Here is a 24,081-nt window from a genome sequence, read left to right as displayed (position 1 = left end):
GGTGCCCAAACGCTCTTTCCAGTGGGAAGGTCTTGGTTCCATTTCCAGTTTAGGAGCGCGGCTGGGGACTACGGGGAGTTGTGGTCCGACACATCTGGGGGGGCGCTAAGCATGTGTGCACGTGGTGGTGGTGGGGGGTTGTACAGCAGTGGAGTCCCAATCGGACTGGAGGATGCTGGGAGGTGTAGTCCAAGGGTCTGCGGGCAAAAAACGTCGGGGCAGAGCCCTCAAACTCGGGGTGCTGCGTGGCAGCCTGGGGCGCAAAGGCAATTGAAATGAAAATAAAGCCGGGTGGGGGTCCCGGGCTGGCCGCCCCCGCCCCCCGCAGGTCCTCCGCGTCTTGCAAGCCTTGCAAACTGCCCACTTTTGGATGAGGTTCACACGTGCAGGGGGTGGGCAGGGGTCGGGGTCTGTGCCCCCCCCCCATGCACGGACGCCAAGGACGCCCTTCGCCCGGGAGAGGGCGAGGCAGGAGGCGCGGAAGGCGCCGCGAGGGCGGAACGTGTGAAGGCGAAAGTGAAAGCGACCCGGGCTTCGCCGCGCGGCCTGCAGGTCCTCGAAGGGGCGTCTCCGAGCCGACTTGATTCTCCCTGGAAGCCCCCTGTCCGCCCAGCGGCACCGGCACCGGCACCATGGCCAAATCCTGCACCGCCATCCACGTCAGCAAGGAGTCCCAGGCAAAGGTGGGCGCGCTCTCGGGCGCAGAGGGGCGGGTGGGCGGTGGATCCAGAGCCAGGAGCCTCATGAGCCTGAGCAACAAGTGCTCCCCCAAACACGTGCAGAGTGCCCGCCCCGGTGAAACAGACCCCTTAACCCGCATGCCCTCCTGATTCTTACGTTTCAGGCACGCGGGAAGCTCTTTTGGGCAAAGGCAGCAGGCTGGGGTTCCTCGCGCGGGGTGGGGTGGGGGGAGGCAGTCTGCACATGCTCAGGTGTGACTTCAGCGACTGTGTCCCCCTCTCAGCCAAAAGCAGGCTCTAAAAAGGCTGACCCCCGGTGGCATCTCTGGGCCAAGACAAAGCCTACTTTCGAAGAAGGTGGAGCAAGCTGACAATATAGAAAGAATCTTGGGGCATTTTCCCATTGAATTCAGTGGGTCTGACTCTCAGGAAAATGGGGCATATTTAGACCCTTCATGGGGCTTAAGCCTTTCCATGTGTTTGGGCACCAGAAGACAGAGCTGTTTCTTTCCATTGCAACAGGATTCAACCTGCAAGAAAGAGAAGGTCCTACAACACCCTACACACGCACAGAACTGTGCTCTAAATTTCTCTTCTGTGTGAAGGGATGAGTGTCATTTCCAATTTAGGAGTCCATTGCAATTTTTAGAGGAAAACTTGCAGAAAGGTGGATGTGAGGTTGTGTTCTGCTGGGACCACCTGTGCACAGATTCCCTCCAAAAAGCCCCAATTCGTTTGTGTCCTTGGTCTCATGCCCACACCCAGCCCCAAGGAATTCCCCTTCTTGTCTGTAAATGATTAGCATAGACTGGTACAGGTTTTAGGGAAAGGTTTTTGTTTTCTTACTTTATGGGAAGGACTTGAAGTCAATATTACAATATACTGGTTTATTCCTGGATCTCTCTGGATCTTAAAAATATAAGAGCCTTGCAAAATCAGACACACTCTACATTTTTATTTTTGTCCCTGTGGTAACAAGACAGTAGTTACTTCCGGTCTGTTTGCAGTCCTTACTTGTTTAAAAGTATTAAGATATCAGCCATTTCCCCAGTGATCCTCCAACATGAAGATTCCCTTTTCTGCAGCATCTACACATCTGACATAAAAATGTTTTCATAAATAAATAAAATAAATAAAATTTCAATATGTAAATGTGATGTTTATAGGAAGATTCCTAAACTTGTAAGCAATTTATCCAGCAATGTAGGACAGATCATTTTCCAACCTGGAAAGTATTCAAGGAAATAGCTCCAGCAGTTTCCTTTTTTCCATGGAAAATTTGCCATGCATATAAGGTGCAACCCTATACTGGAAAAGGCTTGTCTGAGGAGCTGTAACAGGAGGGTGGAACTACTTTAATTAATTAATTAGATTTATATCCCACTTTTTTCTTACAAACTCAAAGTGGCTCACATCAGTCTCCTGAAGCTTTCAATCTTATCCCCACAACAACAACCCTGTGAGGTAGGTCAGCCTGAGAAGCAGGAACTTTCAGTGTGCTTTCCTAGCCCTGTATTCCTGCTGAATGATTGATGCAGCTCCTTTTGGCTACTGGGAAAAAGACTTGTTGTGTGTTTTTTTTAAGTTTTGCTGCCTGATCAAGCCTAACCCCAATTTGTTTAGGACATAACACAGAGGGAGTTATGAATCAAGTTTTCCCCACATTGCTGGTGACCTTTTTATTTAAACGTCATTTTAATTGTTAACAATATTTACTTATTTATCTGGCCAGGGCGACTTCTTTTCTTTTCTTTTCTTTTCTTTTATAACTTTTCTTTTATAACTTCTTTTATATCGTTTATATTTTTATTTTATATTATTAATTTTAATTTTATATTGTTATTTTTGTATTGTATTGTATTTTATTGTGTTGTAAGCCGCCCCGAGGCTTCGGCAAGGGGCGGCATAGAAATGTTCTAATAATAATAATAATAATAATAATAATAATATTCAGATTGGAGGCATGAAAGTGGGGGATAATATGAGAAACTGCAGAGAGGGGCTTGCACGAAATAGAAGGACAATTGTCTCGTCCTGCAAGACTTCTCTGGGGTTCCTGCTCAACCTCGGGAAGGGGTGCATTTAATCTTCTGCTTTAATTTCCCTAGATGGCGCTTTTCAGAGAGTCCCTTTTTAAAGAGGTAAGGTCTCCGCAGCACCATGATGCCTCTCCCACTTCTCACCCACCCCCCCTCCCCAAAACAGCTTCTTTCTTGCTTTTTCATTTCCCTGCTCACTTTGCAGGGTGAAGAATTTCTAGTCGCATTTTTGCCTAGGAAAATATCTCAACTGGATCAGTTTTTGAGGGTAAGAGAATTCCCCCACAAGTACCCGTTTAGACAGAGGCCTTTCCTTGGGATGGATTTATGTAATTCTCCCTTCTCCCCCCCCCTCCCCCATTTTAACACTGTCTCCTTTCCAGGAAGATTCAATGAACATCAAAGATTTGACTTCTCTCCGAGCGCCCTTGGATATCCCCATTCCAGACCCTCCACCCAAAGAGGATGAGGTGAGTTACTAAAGGGACCCTCCTGTCCCCTACCCCCAAGAACTCTCACCATGATCTGGAATAAAAGGACTGAAAGATCTTTCTTGTGTTTCCTGTTCAGATGGAGACAGAGAAAGAGGAAAAAGAAGGTGAGACGGGAACGGTGTTGGAAGACGGGGAAAAGGGTTGGCCCATGACGGGACCTTCCAGATGTGCTGGCCTTCCAATTCACAGCCGCCTTACTTCCACTCTGTCTCCCATTCCCAGCTCCAAAATGTGGTTTTCTGAAGGGCAATGAGACCATCATTGGGCTTTTGGATCGCGTCAAACCCGAAGTCAGGGAGTTCAAAGAGAAATGCATCTTGGTAAGCCGGCCAAAGCGCCCCCCTCCCCTTGCGCCTTTGCCGGGGGCCTGTCCTGGGCTTCCCAGCAGCAGTGTGACCGGCTGAAGGGTGTCTGGGTTCCCTTTTCAGCTTTTTCTTTCTGGTTCCTGTCAGGTCACCACCTGGATTCAGCACATGATTCCCAAGATCGAGGACGGCAATGATTTTGGGGTAGCGGTTCAGGTAGGAGAAGATGAGGCATGCAGAGAGAAATTTATCTTTCCCTCAGTCACTCCTCCCTGGACCCTACGTTTCTTTCCTTTACTTCCTGCAGGAAAAGGTCTTGGAACGGATCACAGCCCTGAAGACCAAGGCAGAGGCCTTCCAGACCACCATTGCGAAGTAAGCGGACAGGGTGGCGTGTGAGAGAAAGCAGGGCGGGCAAGGGGAGGCATCCCTGCGGCAGAGCATTGTGGGTAATGGCCACTGGCCCACCCTCTCCTGCCGGCAGTTTTCCGCGACTGAGCCGCTGTGCGGTCACATGAGAACACTTTGCTGTCGTCAGACTTGGTGGGTAAATCGTGTCCCTCTTGGGTAGCACGTGCTCCTTGGGAACCATGTTCAGGGGCATTGTGGGTAATATTCCTTTCCTCCCTGACGAGATGCACAGTGAGCAAGAGTGTATCCAAAGGGCAAGTCTGCTCTGGGAGACCAAACAGTGAGGTTCTGGTGCACTTGATGGAAAATCCCACACCGCTCCAATGGCCACTTGGCCCAAAGCATACTGGGTAATACACCTTCAGTATCCTCAGTACCTTGGAGGCATTATTATTATTATTATTATTATTATTATTATTATTATTAACATTTCTATGCCGCCCCTTGCCGAAGCCTCGGGGCTGCTTACAACACCCCTGATCGGCCATACCAGAAGTGGTCAGATATCACTGGATTCCCAACTCCCATCATCCCTGACATTTTGCCTTGATGGCTGGGACAGATGGGGGTAGAAGTCCAACAACGTCTGGAGGGCCGTGAGTTCTCCACCCCATGCTATGGATTCTTTGGCTGAATGCTGGATGGCTGCCACTCCTACAGTTGGCTACAGAGCTCTTCCGCCGTGACTCTCCACCTGCTTTCCTTTAATTTAGGTATTATTTGGAGCGTGGGGATGCTGTAGCCAAAGCGTCCAAGGAGACTCATGTGGTGAGTAATGAAGTGGAAATTCCACTCTTTCAGGATGACATCTTGTCTCTAATAAGCGGGACATCGGGAGATGAGAGGAGAAGAGAACCTTAGTCAACGTAACTTGCATGTTTAATTCTCTGCAGATGGATTACCGGTGCCTTGTTCATGAAAAGGATGAGGCCGTGTATCGTGAAATGCAGACCATTCTGCTGGATATCCGTGGCTTCTATGTAAGTAAGCGAGGAGGGCTGTGAGTGGTTTGTAACAGTGGAAGGCAGAAGAAAGTGGAAAGGGATGGAGCAAAAACGTGAAAGATCTCTCAGTGCTTCCATCTGCCTCCCCCCCACCCCTCAGGCTGAGCTGTACCACATCGTGAGCAAAAACCTGGAGAAATTAACCAACCCCAAAGGAGAAGAGAAGCCCTCCATGTATTGATGGTACGGGCCTTTTCCGGAGCCAGTGGCCACCAGCGCGGTCAAGCCACCTGCCTTCTTTTGGCTGTTTTGCTGTCCTGGTCGGTGAGGAGACAAGAGGAACAGAGATACCCCTGAATATATGTGTCACTATCTGACACGGAGCAAGAAGAAATAATAATAAAATAAGAGTGCTGATTTAGCTTCCCCTTGCTTCGCTTTTGCCCTGTTGATTTGTGCCTTACAAGAGTTCTGTGCCACTGAGTGTAATTGGACCTAGAAAAATAATGCCTGATTATCCCTGTTGTAAAGTTTTTGATAACCTCTTTAAAAAAGATGCTCTGATACTAAAACTACTGCACAGTCCATAGCTGAATGGGCCTTTCATGGAAATCAACAGTCTGACCTATTCCATCAGGTGTTTAGTCTAAAGAATTGCACACTCTCCCAAGGAACTCAGTAGCTGATGTTTGAAACAAGATGATTTTAATTCTTGTGTGCTGAATTGCTCTACAAATGGAGGTTGTGCCATTTGAATTCTTGTGATGCTTTTTAAAACATGCTAGTTAACAACAAGTCCTTGTTTTCTCCTTTTTCTTTGGGACCAACAGAGGAGATTGTTCACTTGGGCATATCAGTCATAAACATGAAAACAACCTCTTTCTCGTCTTGATCTTGATATTGGCTAAGGGTGTGACCCTATGCTTGTTCAGATGGGGAAAAGACCTACAACAAAGCTGGCTGGATCATGCTGGAAGTTGCAGGGCATTTGTCCATTTGAATATACCTGAGGACCAACGTGGCCACAGATAGTGGATTTATAAGAGGTGCTCATGTGTCATTTTGTCTCTTTCTTTGAAGCACCCAGTGGAGTGGGTATTGAATCTTTCACACCATGTTTGCCCAGTCAAAATGGCCCCGCAGTTGCTGTGGTCGGCATTAACCCTCCGGGTAGTGGAATTGCAGGATGCAAGTATTTTTTCTGCTTAGGCCTAACAGCTGCTCCAGAAGTGAATGGGAGTAAAGACCCATCTCCCAGCAATTGTTCCGAAGTTTTGGGGAGGGCATAAAGAAATCTGATGGTAGTGCTTCCATGTTAGGCTACCAAGAGGCCTACTTTTTCTGATACTGCAGGTAGCTCATAGCCAAAAACATGGGTAGCCCTTTCCACCACCAATTTGCCCAGTCCCCTTTTGAAGCCATGCCAGTTGGTGGCCAAGGGCCTGAGTCTAAGGCCAAGTGGCAGTGAATTCCATAGCTTAATTCCGTGCTGTGTCCTTCCTCATGTTTGTCCTAAATCCCCCACATAGTGATTTACACACAAGCCCCTTTGTCACCAGAGAGGGAGGAAGCCCTGCCTCACACCATATGTGCTGCAGCTGTTGCCATGCCACAGCCCTACCCAGCCAACACGCGCATACATGGGCTTCCCCAGTGTTGGATCACCGCTTGGTGAGGCATGTGGCCAACAGCCTGCATGAAATTCAACCGGTGCAGCTTCTGGTGAGGCGAACGAATTCGTTCCTGCACCGGGTGGGAAAGGTGGGGGGGGGGCGCATCTGACACACTTTACAGCCCTGATATTTTATCTTTGCAGGACAGAACCAACCTTCCTAAATTTTGTTTGCTGGCCTACAACTCCCATTAGCCTTATATAGGCCTGGCCTAGGGTGAAGGCTCATGGGAGTTGTAGGCAAAAAGAAAGCGAGACTCCCTAGTTATGCATTAGTGTCTGATATCCGAGTTTGCAGACAGTGGGGCCGCTCTGGGATGGAATTCTATGATTGTGGGAGGAACTAGTGACGGTCTAGCAACGCTTCAGAGCGCTTATTTCCATGTGTCCCTATGGGCGGAGGAGGTGGCACTCTAGGCCATGTTGCCTCCGTGGTTGAGGGACAGTCTAGCTTCAAAGACTTGGAAGAAAAGCACTCTATGGAGGAAGGGGTTTCTCTAGAGACCGGAAGTGTATTCGAAGGCCTTTCTATGGAAGTCCAATGAGATTGTATAAGAACGTGAAAGACGCAAAAGAGGCGGAAGTCTCTGATTTTAAAGAACTAACCAATCAGAACGCGGGGCGGCCTGTTACTGCGACCAATGACAGCGACAGCAGTGGCCTGAGGGAAAGAGCGCGCCAGGATTGGCTTTTAGCTGGCCAATCAGCGCTTACAGTGGAGAAGAGGGTGCTGCGAGCAGGGGGACTCCGAGCAGCAACGAGGTGGGCGAGGGGCCCGGGGGATCCCGGGGGATCCCGGGGGGGTGCAGCGAGCAACCTGGCGGCATCCACATGCGTCGGACTACAGCTCCCATGCACCGCTTTCAGCCTCCCGAACGCAGCGCCCTGCAGAGGTGTTGGACTACAACACCCATAATCCCCTGCCAGACACATTTCTAAGCAGGCCGGCTTTCTTGCCCGGGGAGGAGGCGGTATTCGTGACAGCTCGCTCGTGCAGGCCCTCTAAGCTCTTTCCAAGCCTCTAGACCTTTTGGGGACCTCGGGGTTAGGCGCGGGGGGGGTGGGGGAGGATTCCTTACAGCTCGTTCTTTCTTCCTCTTTGAAACACGTTCCAAGCCGCTAGATCTGCAAGCTGACCTCCTTCGAAATGTACCTTGGAGCATGGGTATTCCAGTCCTATATTAGGGTTGGGGTAATTAGCCAGTTAGGGTCAGGACTTGAAAATCTGAGGTTCCCACAAAGATGTAAAGAATTCAAACACGTCTAGAATGGGAAGGAAGAGTGAGCAGGCAAGAAAAATCTCCATAAAGCTGGCCTTTTTCAAAACCCACTGTGAGGCATGAGTACTTCAGCCTCATATTTTAGGGGTGGGGTGCAGATCCAGGATAGGGTTAGCGTTCCAAAATGTGTTTCCTACACAGATGTAGATGCTTGGAACATGTTTAGTTTGGGAAGAAATATTGAGCTGGCAACAAGAACCTCCATATATTTTGCCATTTTTGAAGTTTACCTTTAAGTATGCCTATTTCAGCCCCATATTAGGGTTTGGGTGAAGGTCCAGAATAGGTTGGTAAATTTGAGGTCCCCACAAAGGCAGCTGATACCAAGAATCTCCAAGCTTTCCAGACCTTTGCAGGGACCTCAAAATTTCAGGCCTCGAAACCCTAATAAGGGGATGAAATAACTGTTACTCAAGGTGCAGTTTGAAAACATCCAGCTTTACAGAGGTTTTTCCTCTCAGCTCAGTATTTCTGTCCGCTCTAAACTTGTACCCAATAGTCTCTAGACCTGTGAGAGGAGTTCAGCCAGCCAGCCAGCCAGCCAGCCAGCGAAGGAATGTCACTGCAGGATGGCTAGTGACAATTTTTCCTGCCTTCCATGGAAATGTGGAGCATCAGCCCAAGATTATCAGAGCCCAAAGCATGTATTCTTTTCCTGGGTTCCTTGCAAGGAAGAATACCCTTCGATTGGGAAGAAGACGCATCTCCAGATGAATTAGATTTCAACTCCCAGCATTCTTGATCACTGGCCATGTGGTCAGGCTATCATGGGAGCTGAAGGCCAAAACATCTGATGCTCCGTCTTCCCCACCCTCCTTGTAAAAGCCCTGCATAGCAAAAATATTTACCTATATTTATCTTTGCTCCCCTGTAATACTTTGCCATCACCATATGCGTTTTTCATACTATCCTCTGCATTCCCACAGTTGTTTTTAAAAGGTGCAGACGCTCTGATCCCACCACTGGGAGATCTTATGGGGATATGCTGGGTATTTGGAGATAAAGGAATGATCTTAGTGGAAAGATTGGGCTCTGAAAGGGAACTCAAGTGTTGAGGACAGATGACAGCAACACTGGCAAGGAGGAACACACGAGATCTTGGCCACCAGGGGAAGGCAATGCGTGGGGACAGAGAGCCAAGGGCAGGGCTTGAACCCCTGCATGCAAGGCACTTGGGGTGATGGTGTGTGAGGAAGCATCAGCAGTGGTCCTCTTTTCTTGGCAGAATGGGTGAAGTGGAGATCTCGGCCCGGGCCTATGTCAAGATGTGCCTGCACGCCGCACGGTACCCCCATGCTGCGGTGAATGGGCTGCTCTTGGCCCCCAGGCGGCAGACGAAGGCTGGGCAGCCCGAGTGCCTCTGGGTCACGGACTGCATCCCCCTCTTCCACACCAATTTGTCGCTCACTGTCATGCTGGAGGTAGCCCTGAACCAGGTATCCACAAAATTACTGCCTTCAGGGACTGTAAACTTGAGTTAGCCAGATGCGGAACGCTGCCTTCTCCAACCAACACATCTGGAAGGCGCCAGGATGAGGATGGCTTGTGGATCTGCACATTAAAATCCCTTTTAATGGTTGGGTATGGAAGGAGTTGAAAAACTGAAGTACGGTCCTCTTGAAGGAATTCAAGTATTGCCTTCTCTGTTGCCAGTTTTCTTTTCAGGGTAAACTGCTTTCAGGTACTAAGATCTGCAAATACCTGTTGCTCCTGAAATTGATACTGAATGCATCTTTTAAGGGGGGTGGGGGTTAAATAAAGCACGGTGATGTTGAATTAGCATGATCATTCTTTTCAGCAGCCAAAATGACTAACACAGATTAAGACTAGGCCTGGCGTAGATGAAAAACGGAGTGCTAAAGAGGCCTCAACTGCGAAAAAGCTACCAATTCAGTGCAGCGTTTGGCCAGCGCTCTAGGCAGCTCTCTCCCTTCCCACACAGATCTGCAAGTTAAACCTTCATGGCAGTGCCTTATTGTGTAGATGCCTGTAAACGTCCCACTTGGAGGCGGGTGGATCTCCTCGGCAGGGTGCCAGGAATATCTCCATTTCCCCCAGACTGCTGGTTTTGGTTATCCGGATCATAGAGTTGGGAGGGGCCAGAAGGCCACCGGGTCCAAATCCCCACAGGGCACAGGGTTAAACGTCCCTCTCAGATGGCTGTCCAGTTGCACTGAGGAGGGGCCTGGGCCGCTGTTTGGTTGGAGACACACCTTTGGCCCTGTGCCTCTCCCAGCACGAAGAAAGGGGCCCGGGCTGCCCCCCAACTGAGGTCATGGCAGAGGTCTGATGGGGGTCACCGGGCCTCTTTACCCATCTTTGCAGGTTGACATTTGGAGTGCCGGGTCAGATCTGTTCCTTGCCGGGTATTACCAGGCCAACGCTGGAATTGACGACAAAAGGTGAACCGGGGGGATCCCTGCAAAGGGGAAGGGGCAGGTGTCTCTTCTTTCCTGCCCCTGTGGTCTCTCACGCCACCTCTCCTCTGCTCCTTGCAGCCCGCCTCCCCTTGCCCAGAAGACTGCCGGACGCGTTGCCGAACTGTACGACGATGCCGTGCTTATCATGGTGAGAGCTGGGATTGGTACGTGGGAAGAGTTTGGTCTCCTGGGTGCTGGAAATCTCAGGGTTACTTTAATCTCGTGTGAGGATAAGGGACGCCTGCGCTGGTAGCCGTTGCAACAGCTGGCAACTTCCAAATCACACGTCATATTGGACTTGCCCACAGATACGTTTCCTTTCCTTTACGCTTGTTTGGTTGCTTCTTCTGGATGACAGCCCTGATCCGTGGCAGCACCTGCTTTTTACACTGGAAGTGCAGAACTATTTTAAGTGTGTGGGGCTGGATTGCCTCCCACGGGCCCAGCTATGGGATGGATAAAGCCAGATCCTTAGAGGTCCCATCAGCAGGTGTGGCCCCACCTCTGACATCACGATCTTTCTTCCTACTAGAAGGGGGGACGGCACTGTGCCTCCTCTCCCACCTCTGAGATCGTAGCAGGGGAGAAGTGCGGTAGAATGGTAACCACACCTAATCCCTCCCAGGTCTCTTCCCAGCAGCGCCAGCGGGTTCTGCCAAGCTGCTGCTGTGTCTGATCAGAGACTGGGGAGGCCCTCAGGGGAATTCCTCCAGGGTTGTGGCTTGGAGCATCATCTCAGTGGAGGAACCCAAACAGACCGAGCGGGCTGGATTTGGGATGTTCTGCGCTTCTGCTAGAAACCAAATAGAAGCAGCGTTTCTTGCAGAATTTCCGTGCCTGAACTCCAGGCTATCTAGCTTGCTGTGTGCAAACCGGAAATGCGGCACCTCCTGCTCACAGTCGCGCAAACTTCCAAACCTGACTGCTGCTCAGGTGGCCCTTCCTTATCCTGGAGAAACCGAAGGGTGAGATGAAGATGCTTCTCCGTGCAAAAGTCAAGCTTCAAACTGCTTTCCTGACTTTCTGGTCTCTTCCACAGGTGGACAACCGCAAGTTCATGATAAATGCTCGTCTCCCTCCCATCACTGTGTTGGAGCAGAAAGATCGGCAGTGGGTCCCCAAAGACAAGAACCTGTGAGTTGCCGCCACCTCATTCACGCAGTGCCGGCTTGCAAACAGCACCCCATGGTTAACTTCTTTGTCCTTGCAGAAGACACAGAGCAGGGCTGTTTCCCTCATGTTACAGCTTGGGAACAAGTCCCAGAGATAGGGGCATGCCTGAGACAGCGTCCTTGGCAGAAATGGATCTGTGCCCCGTAGACTTTCCATGGGGACAGTCTGGCACTCACCCAAGGCAAAGAGGACAAAAGACAGGTCATCAATGCAATTCAATAAGAATCATTCTATATAATGCTCCATTTATCATCATAGCAAGAGGGAGGGAACTGACCCCTCTTGCAAACTCGGTGCTGTTAAGTCCCTAAAAGGACCAGTGTTGCAAATGATACACACAGCAAACTGGGAGCCTGCAGTGTGGAATGCATCACCGCCAGCAAAATTCCAGCAAGCCATGTTCTCTTCCCAGGGTTCTCCATTCCACCCTCTATCCCTGTATTCCATTCCTGTCCCGCAACAGAAGGAAGCCAAAACGCAGTGGCCTCTTTTGGGTTCTGTTCTCCTCCCACCCAACTCATTAGGATTTTTTTCCTTTTAATTGTCCTTTTTTGAACGGGACATACTGACCTGACTGAACCCCTTTGGCCTGTTTCAGGGTGATGTGGAGCGACTGGGAGTCGGCTCGCCACACCTGCAAATGTCTCTTAGAAGCCAAAGCCTACTCCCAATTGGTCGACTTCGACATCCACCTGGATGACATCAGAGAAGACTGGACCAACCAGCGGCTGAACACAGAGATCGCCCAGTTGGTGTCAGTGGCCAATGGCAGCCCGTGAAGAAGTGCATTTGGCCAGCAGGGGGAAGCAAGGAGAGGGGGGAATCAACTTTCGGGGTGCCTGGTTGCTCCCCACCCAGCACATTCTTTATTACGGCCGAAGAAACTGTGGATTTGTAGTGGGTGACATTTTTTATTCTGGTTTCCCCCCTGCAGAAGAGGCTTGCCCCAGATATTAGTGAATGCAAAAAAGGGACCGGCCGACCCAATTTTTGCTGCACTGATCATTAAAGGAAAGACGCTGCTCCAGAGACAGCTGTATGTTTTCGTTTGTTTGCACCTCTTGTGATGAAATGGAATTCAACATTTGCTCTGCATTTCTTTAGTTTTGTAACTTAATTAAATTTCAAAACTCTTACCAAATCTTAAAATCTCTTTATTTCAAGTGGGAGGGGTGGAAAAGACAGGCAGAGGAGGCGACTGCTGGATACCCTCTCCCTTGAGAGGGGTGGCAGTTCCTTTCGTTCTGATCCCTGAACATCCCTTAATAGATCATTCCCTTGTTTTCATCTCGGGGCTTCTTAATCTTCTCAAAGTTCTTCAGGACAATGTCGAAGACGACGGCCTGGGAAGCGCAGACAGCAAATTGTGGGTCAAGGCTGAGGGAGCGCAGCAGGTTAAAAGTGACAACCTGGGGCCCTTCTCTTTGGGGCGGTGCTCCTTCAGCCCAGATGTGCGTAAAATGGAGAAGGGAGGTAACCCAAGGGCCCCAGACTTTAGCCTGCTCTCTAGGGCAGCTGTCCCCAACCTGGTGCCCTCCAGATCGGCTGAGGTGCGACCCCCACCCCCCAGACTCACATAAATGTTCCTAAGTTCGTTGACCATGAATCGGATTTCGGCATACTCGGCCTCGTCAATTTCATGCACGAGGTTGCGGTAGTCCCCCTGCAGGAATGGAGGAGAGGCAAAGAGTAACGGAGGGATCCACACACGGCGAGAATATTCCCGCTTTCCCCACATGATTGAACCAGGCTGGGACTCACCACATGCGGACTCTTGGCTGCTTTTGCCACCGCGTCTCCCCGTTCAGAATAATACCTGAGGAACAAACAGAGGGGAGAAAGCCCAGGTCAGAAGCGAGATGGAGAGCAGAAATGCAAGGGGTCCTCCAGCTCTTGGGTCCTTCACACAGTACAGGACGGCTTCCCGGTATCTCCTAGTGATAAGGCTTCAGTTCTGGACCCTACAGCGGCAGGTCGGATCCGAATCCGCTGGCAGAAGTCTGGAGGACTTGCAATCGGTGAGAAGGGGCTCGGACCCCCTCCTTGTAAACTTCGACCCGGCATCCCCAGGCCGGTGCCGTTGAGTCCCTAAAAGGACCAGTGTGGCAAATGATACACAGAACAAGCTGGAGTGTCACAGTGGGGAATGCCCCAATTCCAGCAAGCTGCGGCCTTTCCTTGGACACGCCGTTCCCACTCTGCTAGCAGAGGGAGCCAGAAGTGTGTCCACAAAGCTACCGTAGACCTCAGTGGCTCCTTGTGGGTCATGTTCTCTCAACCCCATGAAAGAGGAATTTTTTTCTTCAAGTCTTTTTTTAATTATCCTTTTTTGAGCCAGAAACCTCCTGTTGGTGCTTTTCCCTCTGGCCTGTGCCGTTTTGGCTATGTGAGAATCCAGGCTCAACAGAAATGAATGTTGTTTGAATTTTCAGCCTTTTGTGGAGTCCCCAGTCTCTGTCACGCTTTGGACAGAGAGGCTTAAAAAGCAGGCTGTTAATTTATATTGTTTTACTGAATTCTATTTATTTATGGGTTGTGAGCCGCCCCGAGGCTTCGGCGAATGGGGCGGCATAGAAGTCCCCTGAATGAATGAATGAATGAATGAATGAATGAATGAATGAATGAATGAAGCAAGCAAGCAAGCAAGCAAGCAAGCAAGCAAGCAAGCAAGCAAGCAAGCAAGCAAGGTTTATATTCCAGTAAGTGGAATTAACTGATAAAATCAAAGTATTTGGAGCAAAGGAGCAATTCATCACTGATTAAAGGAAAAAAACAGGCACAACAGACCAATGGTGAGAAATAGAAACAGCGTGGGAGGTTGTTCCAGCCCAGTTCATGAAGTAAAGACTCTCTTGAAATAAAACAGAAAAATGCCCCCAGGAAGTGGCACACAGATCACAACCAATCTCTGCGGCATTTTCCGTCACAAGGTACTTTTTAAGAACTGGGGGTCCTTTGAAAAGGCAGAAATGGTTTTGGTGGGGAGGCAGAAGCTCCGGTGTCATGAGATGGCTGTTATGTCTTACGTGGGACGGTTTCTTCAAAGAGGAACTGGAAGTGAGGATTTACTGCCGGGCGTTTTTGCAAACCTGCGTGCTGTGGAGCGGCAGATGCAATGACGGCAAGCCAGGAAAGAAAAGGCCCGACATGCCTGGCTGAGATCCAGCTGACAACCTTTAATTATGTCTGAAATCAAGCTCCTCTGTAGCGTTAAAAGTGACTGGTTTGCCCAGATTTAAAAGGTGCGTCCCTTGGGAAGGAGGACGGGTGTGCTAGATTTTCAGTCAGTTAAATATTTGCCTGTTAATGACTGGGAAGCAGTATAGAGTAGTGGTTAGAGCAGCAGTCGCTCTACATTGCTATATTCAGTGATGGGGTGTTGTGGGCCATCAGAACTGGAGGGCACCAGGCTGGGGGAAGCAAGACTAGGACTTGAGACCTGGGTTCAAGTACTCACTGCACTCAGAAAGTGGATCGGATAAGACTGGGTCAGTCCTGCAGTCTCTTGTGCTAACCTACCTCGCAAGGGTGTTGTGAGAATAAAACGTCAGGGAGGAGGGACCGTACACAATCCATCTCACCCTTCCTCTGGAGTGTTGTGTGTCGTTCGTTCCCGCACCCTGGTTCCCCAAATTATTCTCACAATAACCTTGCAAGGCTGAGTGGCGATTCCAAAGTGAACAGCAACACCTGACTCTTGGTCTGATCCTGTACCTGTAAGGATCACGCTGCTTTTGCAACTAAGTCAAGCCCTGATATTTTGTTTCCACACGCAACAACTTAAGCAATTTCTTCTGCTTTTCCCTTCTGTCCCTGGGTTACGAAAGCCTGTAACCCGATTTCAAAGCCGTGGCTTTGCTGGGCGTGTTCTCCCTCACCTGGACACATTTACCTACCTACCTACGCACACAAATACTCCCTTTTCAGCCCAGGACAGGCTCCCCCAACCTGGCACCCTCCAGAACTAGAACCCTCGCCCTTCTCTCCGGGATCACAGGAGTCCCAGTGCAATCAGTCTGCAGGGTGGCAAGCTAAGGACAAACTTTGAACGACACCTGTCCGATTCTGCACCGTGCCATATTCAGGGCTTCCAGCAATACCCAGTGAGCCTTTATTTGGCCTCCCCAAACTGCACTGAAGGCTCAGGTGCCCATCTAGAGGAACTAGGAGGGGCAGGGCAAAGAAGCAAGCAAGTCCAAGGTTCAGCCTTCCAGGAAAAAAATTTCCAGAAGGCTGAGCAGGGGAAAGGTTTGTTCTGCCCGAGATGTCTGCAGGCCTGCACAGGTGAGGCAAGACTGGGCTACGCAGACAAGCCCTCTGCTACCTTTGCCCACACTTTTTTCAGATGAAAATGGTTTTTCAGAGGCAGTGTGGCCTAGTGGTAAGAGCACTGACCTGGGACTTGGGAGACCCAGGTTTGAGTCTCCACTCAGCCATGAAGCTCATTGGGTGGCTTTGGGCCAGGCACTGACTCTCAGCCTGACCTACCTTGCAGGGTTGTTGTGAGGACAAAAATGGGATAAGAAAGCAGACTATATAGACTGCTTTGGATTACTCACAAGTAAAAAGGTGGGATAGAAGCATAATAAATCCAGTGCTTACAACCAGCTGAAAACCTAGCTAAAAGATCCCAATTTCCCTGGCTGATAATGAAGTTGGCTACAATGCTTATTTTCTGCCATCCCGTCATATAGGACAGAAAAAGGAAAGCGGACTGAAGAGGAAGGGAGCCAAGGTGATTGCTACAACTTGTGGCCCACCAGATGTTTGAACTACAGTTCCCATCATTCTGCTGGATGTGGCAGATGGGAGCTGTCATGCAACAGGCCGAGGACAGCTGCTGCAGGGAGACAAAACTTCGATACGCTTTCTAAGCATTTTGCGTTGCATCTGGAGCCGCTCCAGGCTGCAAAAGCATTCCTAGTGCTTGCTCCTTTTTGTCCGTCTATCAATGTCGCCGAAGCTTCCTCTCACCGTAATTCAAGAAGGAAAACATACGAAAACTGAAAGGCAACGCCAGCCGTTCCCCGTGGCTGATTTTGGACTCACTTGGAGATATGAGTCTGAAAAGCTTCCAGCTTCGTTCGGGCGGACGTCAGCAACTCATACACCTTTTCCTAGATGGGAGAGAGAGAGGGAGATGGCTGCAAATTGGGAAGCTCCTTGTGTCTCTCCTGCAGGTGCGGAGACTTGAAGGCGAGCTACACAGGGGTGCTGTTCTGCTGGCTGGCACTCGGTTTTAACCCCAGGAGCAATCGATCAAGGAGAAAGCGAGCGATGTACTCTACACATGCTCTGTGGCATGCTTTTAACGGATTTTCCCGGTGATCTGCATGCCATGAGGAACATGTGTCCAAATGTCAGTTTTCTGGGTAGACTCAGATGCACCCTAATTGTTTCAGCCTTGACTGATGAGGCTGACCCGAAAAATCCATCCCGGTGCTCAGAGCTGGTGGCCCTCTCCCCATATTAAGATTTACGCCCTGTATTTGGGCAAGGTGAGGCATGCGTGGCTGCATCAGGTAAGGAACTCACCTGGACCGCGACCCCAAAATTATTGCCGTCCTCAATCCGTGGCACCAGGAGCTGCAGCCACAGAGAGATCTGGGAAGGGAGAGAAAGGAGAAGCCCAGGTGAGCGTGTATCACACCACACGTCTTTAAAAGCGAGATGGGTGCCACCTGCTTAGCATCTCACCAGGTTCAGTTTCTCCTTTGTGCCCTGGATTTCGGGTTTCACACGGTTGAGCAGGGCTGTGATCTTCTCATTGTGGCAAACGGGACCACACGGTGGGGCTGGGGAAGAGAGAGAGAATGATGGAGACACCAAGTCCAGCAACGAGAAGACATAAATAAGTACCTCAACTGCTGTCACAGAGAGGAAGGAAACGATCGCTTCTCACTCATCCCTGAGTGCAGGACACAGAATAATCAACTCAGGTTGTGACAACCCAGATTCAGGCTGGACAGCAGGAAAAGCTTCCTCACTGGCATAGCACTAGGACAGTGGAACTAGCTTCCCGGAGAGGTGGGGGGCTCTCCCAACACTGGACAGCCTTCTGAGTGGGTTGGTGTGAACTGGTGTCCTGCGACAGCAGAGGGGTGGACATGATGGCCTTCATGGCCCCTTCCAACTCTACTATTCTATGATTCTGTGATTTGCTGGCAGACTCACATTATAGACTAACTTCACGTTGGAAACCAGTTTGGGACTTGTTGAAAGAATGCCAAGTGGTCCAGAAAAGTTTTGAAATACTAAATACAAGATGGTGTCTTGACAAAACAGACGCCATCTTGGATGAGGCATCCCATCTTCCATGAGACAGAACGGGCATACCTCTTCTAAGAGGTGCTCCTCCAGGTGGATTTTTGGGGTAAGTACTAGAACGTTATTTATTTATGGATTGCTGGGGGGGCACTAGCCAACAGACCCAAAGTGTGTCACTACCCCCTTTTCTTAGGGTCCTGACCAGGACTCTGTGGGGCGCTGGCCACTTTTCATAGACAGACAGAGGCCCCGTGCCAGTGAAAGCAGGAATGAAACAGGAGAGCAGAACCTGTTGGATTCTTCTCTGCAGCCTGGTGGAATAACTTCTCGGACTGCACTTCCCATCAGGCCATGTGGCCAAGGGTGAGGGATAAAGGGAAAGGCAAGCCAGCCATTTCCATAGCAGTAAGTATATATCCCATTAGGAAGTAAGTATGCCCATGGTAGAGAAAGGAAGGGTGTCTTTGCCAAAGTTAGAAAGGCTAACCTGAATAATCTCTCTAATCTTTATGGCAAAGTGGGAAATTCATGAGCCCCAGAAACCCCGACGTGATGAGCTGCCCGCTTCGCACACGCTTGTGTTCTAGCAAAAGCACCATTCCCCCCGGACCCTGAGCCCTAAACTCTTCCTCTCTCACTGACCCCACAAAGAAGGGATGCTGGAAACCATGAGATGAGCTTTTGCATTCGCCAAGAGTCCAGGGTTCGGTCTGCTAACCAGAGCCCTTGAATAAACAAGGAGGGACACCCCACCCCCTTCCCGACAGTCCATCCACCTGAAGCTCGGCTGCCTCAACTAGGACACTGGCTCAGGAAACGCACGGCAAAGCCGGCCCTCGGCTTGGACAACCTGGTGTCAAAACTCTGTTTATCAGTCGGTATCGTCTTTCAAATGTCTAAGGTTCTGCATGTCAAATGTCTAAGGTCTGCATGGAAGTCATTGACGGCATTTCTGAATTGTCTTCTTGGAAGTCACCGAGGCAGCGCGCAAAAGAAATGTGAAAAATGAAACAGGAAATGGGATAAAACCTAACAAAGCAATAAAAAAACCCATGGAAACAATTTGAAGAGCCACATCCGAGAGATGCCTCTTGACCCCCTTCTGGATCACAGAGAAAGGGAGGCCAAGGGTGCCTGGAGGGGAACGTCGTTTGCGCCCCGTACCAGGTGGAGAGCCCCGCATGTCTCCTTTCTGGACTTCACAGGTGACCCTCGTATGCCAAAGTACCTTTGTCCTCATCCTCCGATTTCTTCTTGTCATCCTTCTCTTTTTTGGTGTCTTTCTCTTCTTTCTACATCAGAAGAGCAGGAATAAGCGGCATTTATTTAAGTGGCATTTTAACTGTTAATATTATTGGATTTTATCTGGCCAGGGCAGCTTATTTTATATTGGTATTTTTGCATTTTTATCTAATGTTTATATTTTTTAATTTATTATTATAATTATTTTTAATTTATTATTGTAAGCCGCCCCGAGGCTTCGGCGAATGGGGCGGCATAAAAATGTTTTAATAAAATAAATAATAATAAATAAGGGAATGCAAAATGGGCACGTCAATACATATTCCCGACTGGACTACTGTAACGCGCTCTACGTGGGGCTGCCCTTGAAGACGGTCCGGATACTTTAATTTGTTCAGAATAGAGCTGCCAGGTCGTTAACAGGGACCAGCAGGTACGAACATATAATGCCAGTCCTTTTCCACCTACACTGGCTACCAGTGGAAGTTCAGGCCTGATTTAAGGTGCTGGTGATGGCGTATAAAGCCCTAAACAGCTTAGGACCTCTTTACCTGAAGGAGCGCCTCCTTCCGTATGTGCCTGCTCGCCCCTTGATGTCTGGGGAAGAGGCCCTTCACTGGGAGCCCCCCTCGAAGGAGATGAGGAGGGTGACTACATGAAGAAGGGCCTTCTCTGTGGTGGCTCCCTGATTATGGAATATGCTTCCCAGAAAGGTTTGCCTGGCACCAGGCTGAAACCCTTTTATTTCCCCAGTGTTTAAGGTCTGACTGTTTTTAATATGGTTTTTATTGTTGTCTGGTTAAGAATTTGACTGGGATGCTGTGTTTTGTTTTATTTTGTCTTATTGTTAAACTGTTTCAAGACGAAAGTAAGGGCCGGTCTAAAAAAGTTTTAAATAAAATAAATCCATAAATAAATATTTGTGTACAGCTTTGCTTGAAAAGAGGTGGTGACCTTTAACGCAGATTAAGGCAGAAGCTGAAGAATTTTTAAGACGTGCAGATCAGGCGAGGGGCTCAGAACACACAGCTCCCAGGCTAGATTTGGCCCCTGAGCCTGTTTTTTTTGGGGGGGGGGGCTCCCATCCTCACTGCTGCGTTTGTCATGGTGGGAATGGCAAAGCAAAAAAATCCACATTCCTGGCCAGCTGGTGCTTCCACCAGAAGCCACAAGTGTTGAGCTTCTCCACCCAGCCCATGTCTGGCAGCAGCCATCGCTTCCCTCGGGGCTGCTGGGTGTTTGCGTCTTTCGCAGTTGGCAAAGAAATGCCAGCATCTGCCAGGAGGACATTTGAAAAATACGCCCGGGCCTTTCTTTTAGATCACGTGCAAGAGCTCATGAAAAAGACACCAGCAGGAGGGAGGGGAAGACCTCAGGTTCGTCCTTGAACGAAGGGGCTACTTTTGCTTACATACCGTGATGGGGAAGGAACATTGATATAATCTGACCAGAAGGAGGGGAAGCCCATAGCGAGTCAGGTTTCCATCTTAGAGTGGAGAAGAGCCAGATGGGGAAAAGGTGTGGGAGGGCACCGAACATCTCCCCGTTCTTGGAATTTCCCAGGGGGCAGGGAGGGGCCAGAACAAAGCCTTAATTAAAATGGGAGATATACAGAACTTCAAAACCTCCTCCCTTTATCCCTGTAAGTACAGCAAAGGTACAAATTAAGATATAATCTTAAAATAGCTACTCCTTCCTCTGGTGGCAAAGCAGGTGGAAATGAGGGTGAGACTTGGCACCTCGGCTTCCTTGCAGAAAATAGGAACCACTTTGTCCTTCCTCGCAGGGTTGTTGTGGGGGAATTTTCATTCCCACTCAGGATGCAAAGGGGGAGGCAGCCTTGCCCAACCTGGCAGCTTCGAGATGTGTTTGGCTACCATGCACATAATCCCCAGCCAACCTGGATGACGGGATCACAGTCCAAGGCATCTCAAAGGCACCACCTTGGGAAAGGCAGGGGAAAAGGAAAGCTGGTCCTTGGATTCTACTGAGATGTGGATACAAAAAGCCCTGCTGTGCAGCGGTTTCTGCAGAAACTTGCGAATTAAGTTCTCCAGGCACAAGAAATTCAAAAAGCTCGTGTCGGATGGCGGAAAGGGGTCTTGGGCGTTTGAACCTCTGCGACCCACCACCCCACTCACCTCCCGCTGTTTGCGACGCTCCTCGTCCTTCTTGGGGTCAGGCACTGGGATGTCTAATTCGACGCGGAGCGAAATTAGGTCGGAGACATTCAGCTCAGGGGCCTAGAGACAGGAAGAGAGACGGTGCTTTATTTCCTGTGCACCAAACTTGTCCCCGAACCTCTGTGGGATCAGCCTTCTGAACCCCGTGCCCTTCTGGACTCTTGGATTACTGGCCTGCTGCAAGCAGTAGCCCACCCATCCAGGTGATGCCAGGCTGGGGAGGCTGACCTGGCCACAAGCCAGGTGGGCAACCGCCTCCCGCCACGGAGAGGCCCCGCTCTCTCCGCTGTTGCTCTCCCCTCCAAAAGGGGCAGCTCGCTCTTGCCAGGAAAATGCGAAAGCTTGCAGGTGGCTGTTGCTATTAGAACACAAGTTGCCCAGCTAGGACTACACCCTTGCTTCTAATCCCTTAATTTTTACAAGAATGGCATCTTTTAATTCACGTATTCGCTGACTTTTGCTTTGAATCTGGGAAGCCACTTCCCAGGTGAAAATCCACAGAAAGAAATTGGCTGTGCAGTTCTCTCCTCTCCACCCCATCAAAATCGGCATTTGCAGCTTCAAGCCAAACTTCCTCAAATTTTGCACATCGGAGTAAAGGATGTATGGGAACTGGGTGGGTTTCAGGGCTGGACTGAGGACCTGGGAGATCTGGGTTTAATCTCTGTTCAGCCCTGGAGCTCATCAGGTGATTTTGGGCCAGGCACTCACTCTCAACCTAGTCTACTCCACAGGGTCGTTGTTCTGAAGAGAAACTGGAGCAGAGGAAGAAAACTGTGTAACCTGCCTTATATTCCTCACAAGAGGGAAAAATGGCAGGATATAAATCCAACATAATAATAATAATAATTTGCAGCTGATTAGGAGGTAGTATTTTGTAAGCTGCTAATTACTGACACAGAAGTAATTCTGTCCTCAAAAGAGCCTCTATTTCCTGCTTCTCTCCCTCCCTCCATTTTTCCTAAGGACTAGCAGCTCAAACTTACCCACACCTACTCCCAGGTAAGAGTGGTGCCAAAGATACCCTTCCCAAAAAAAAACTTCCTCTGGTTCTAGCCCCCTCACCACATTTTTTAAACCTTCTGTTTAAATGGATCACAATTTAAAACTGTAATTCTGCAATGCCAAAACACCCATCCAATTCTCCCAAACCTCAGCACAATTGCAAAATTCTACACTTACTTAGTTTAATTATTCATCTGAGTGATATTCTACCTTTCCACCAAAACATGGTGCACAAGATTGCACTCGGTAACAGCCAAGATGAATTAAACTCAATTAAAACAATAACAGAAACAGATGACCCTAATAAAATTATTGCCTGACCATGAATTTGCAGATAACACCATTTCCTTAGCTTGAAGTGCAAAGTCTGTCTCCTTCACCTCCTCTCATTCCCATTTCCTCTTTTTCCCTTAAAAGTTTTCACTGCCAGCACAACAAGGTCCTTTACTCCATGCCAACAATCCAAAATTGTATTACCTTCAGAAAATCAGTGAGTTCTGCAATTTTTTCTGGGAAACGGCAGGCCACAAGCTCTTCAGCCTAGGGAGTTATGTGGAGTGGGGAAAAAGGCATGACAGACAAAAGAAATATGTAACAGAAAGACAAAAGAAATATTTATGGAACTGAAATTTTAGCAAATTTAATGAAAAGAGGGGAAATGGACACACACTGTCACAGCTGAACTGAAAAGCCAAAGAACCATGGTGTAAAAATGTCTACAGTCTGGCAACAAGCTTATTTAAGATAACAAACACTGATCCCTACTTACTCCCAGGGGGACTGGAATCTTGTGCAAACTGTGTGGTGTCAGCAACCAAACAGACATTTTCTCCACCCCACCAAAAAGAGCGAGGATGAGGGGGGGGGTGCTGCGTGGACACTTAAATCTGTTTAGTTCATATACGATGGCTCTTAATCCCACATGCATGAGGAGTGAGCCAGGGCAAATGCACTCTGTGTATGCTCAGAGGTGATCATCAGTTCCTGCTTCTCAGGGTTCAGTTAATACTGAAGCTATCTTCCGAGGCTGAGATTTCCGGGACTGTGTCCCACTTCCTGGATGGGTCGGTCAAGGGGCAAAGCATTCGGGTCTGGGGGCCGGGGCACGCGGAGGCAGGCGAAAGCCCCCCACCCGTCCTGAGCCCGGGGCCTGAGGCATCTCTCACCTGGGCGCAGAGCTCTTTCTTGAAGGAGTCCACCTGCAGAAGCGGAAGGGAAAGGGAAAGGGGAAGCTGCCTTGGTGAGGACGGGAAAGGGCACGCAGGGGCCGCCGCGGGAGGCCGGGCGCCCGGCCAGCGCCTCCGCCGCGGCGTCACCCGATCCCGCCGCGCACCTGTCGGCGGGCCGCGCACCTGCGTGGGGGGGGGGGCAGGGGTCTCAGCCCGCGCCCGCGCCGGGTCTTCCGCCTCGGGGCCGGGCGCTGCCGCCTGCGCGGGGCTGCCCGAGCCCAACCGGTGCAGCTTCCCGGCCCCCAAAAGTTTCGCCGGCCGGGAAGGGAAGGGAAGGGAAGGGAAGCCCGCCGGATTTCTGCCCGCCGCCCCCCGCCCAGGGTCCCGCCGGGCGCATCCCCGCGCCGCGCCGCAGCGCCGCCGCTTGCGCGGCTGCGGATCAGAGCCCCCGCCCCGAGGGGGCCCGCGCCCTACCTGCGCTTCGCATTTGGGGGGCACTTCCAGAGCGGCCATGGCGCCGCGGGGCAGAGGGCGAGCCGCGCGTCGCGTCGGGGTGCGGGCTTGCGAGAGCGGCCGCCGAGCCGGGACTGGGCGAGACTCCCCGGGCCGCGTGGGAGCTGCGCGGTCGAGCCAGGCGCGCGAAGCGAAACCGAAAGGAGCGCGGGCGGCGGCGAGGGAGGCGCCACTTCCCCCTCCGGGGAGGGCCGGGCCAGGGAGGGGCGGGGCGGGGCGGCGGCCCCTCAGGCGGCCGTCCCACCGGTCGAGCGCGGCGCCGCGCGCTGCGAGACGGGAAGCTC

General features: G+C 50.4%; 3 protein-coding genes across 3 annotated transcripts; 2 read left to right on the top strand and 1 right to left on the bottom strand.

Moving 5' to 3' along the window:
* Positions 1–528: 528 nt before the first annotated feature.
* Positions 529–5,668, top strand: PSME2 (proteasome activator subunit 2). The gene is made up of 11 exons (XM_044420950.1): positions 529–683; positions 2,789–2,821; positions 2,925–2,987; positions 3,103–3,189; positions 3,290–3,317; positions 3,436–3,533; positions 3,666–3,734; positions 3,826–3,893; positions 4,643–4,697; positions 4,823–4,909; positions 5,034–5,668. Exons 1-11 carry the CDS (start codon positions 633–635, stop codon positions 5,112–5,114), a joined length of 720 nt encoding a protein of 239 aa, XP_044276885.1. The 5' UTR covers positions 529–632; the 3' UTR covers positions 5,115–5,668.
* Positions 5,669–7,112: 1,444 nt separating this feature from the next.
* On the top strand, positions 7,113–12,559 carry EMC9 (ER membrane protein complex subunit 9). The gene is made up of 6 exons (XM_044420947.1): positions 7,113–7,307; positions 9,051–9,261; positions 10,151–10,227; positions 10,324–10,393; positions 11,285–11,379; positions 12,017–12,559. The coding sequence occupies exons 2-6, from the start codon at positions 9,052–9,054 to the stop codon at positions 12,195–12,197; spliced, it is 633 nt and encodes a 210-aa protein (XP_044276882.1). The 5' UTR covers positions 7,113–7,307; position 9,051; the 3' UTR covers positions 12,198–12,559.
* PSME1 (proteasome activator subunit 1) lies at positions 12,555–23,926 on the bottom strand. The gene is made up of 11 exons (XM_044420946.1): positions 23,759–23,926; positions 23,282–23,314; positions 22,593–22,655; positions 21,069–21,170; positions 18,914–18,977; positions 17,116–17,213; positions 16,954–17,022; positions 16,468–16,535; positions 13,180–13,234; positions 12,995–13,081; positions 12,555–12,761 (listed from the first exon to the last, which is right to left on the bottom strand). Exons 1-11 carry the CDS (start codon positions 23,795–23,797, stop codon positions 12,681–12,683), a joined length of 759 nt encoding a protein of 252 aa, XP_044276881.1. The 5' UTR covers positions 23,798–23,926; the 3' UTR covers positions 12,555–12,680.
* Between the last annotated feature and the right edge of the window lie 155 nt (positions 23,927–24,081).

This window comes from Varanus komodoensis, unplaced genomic scaffold (genome assembly GCF_004798865.1).
Source record: "Varanus komodoensis strain SLA01 unplaced genomic scaffold, ASM479886v1 scaffold112, whole genome shotgun sequence".
NCBI lineage: Eukaryota > Metazoa > Chordata > Lepidosauria > Squamata > Varanidae > Varanus > Varanus komodoensis.
Note: the sequence above shows the minus strand (reverse complement) of the source record. Positions and strands in the feature narration are given on the sequence as shown.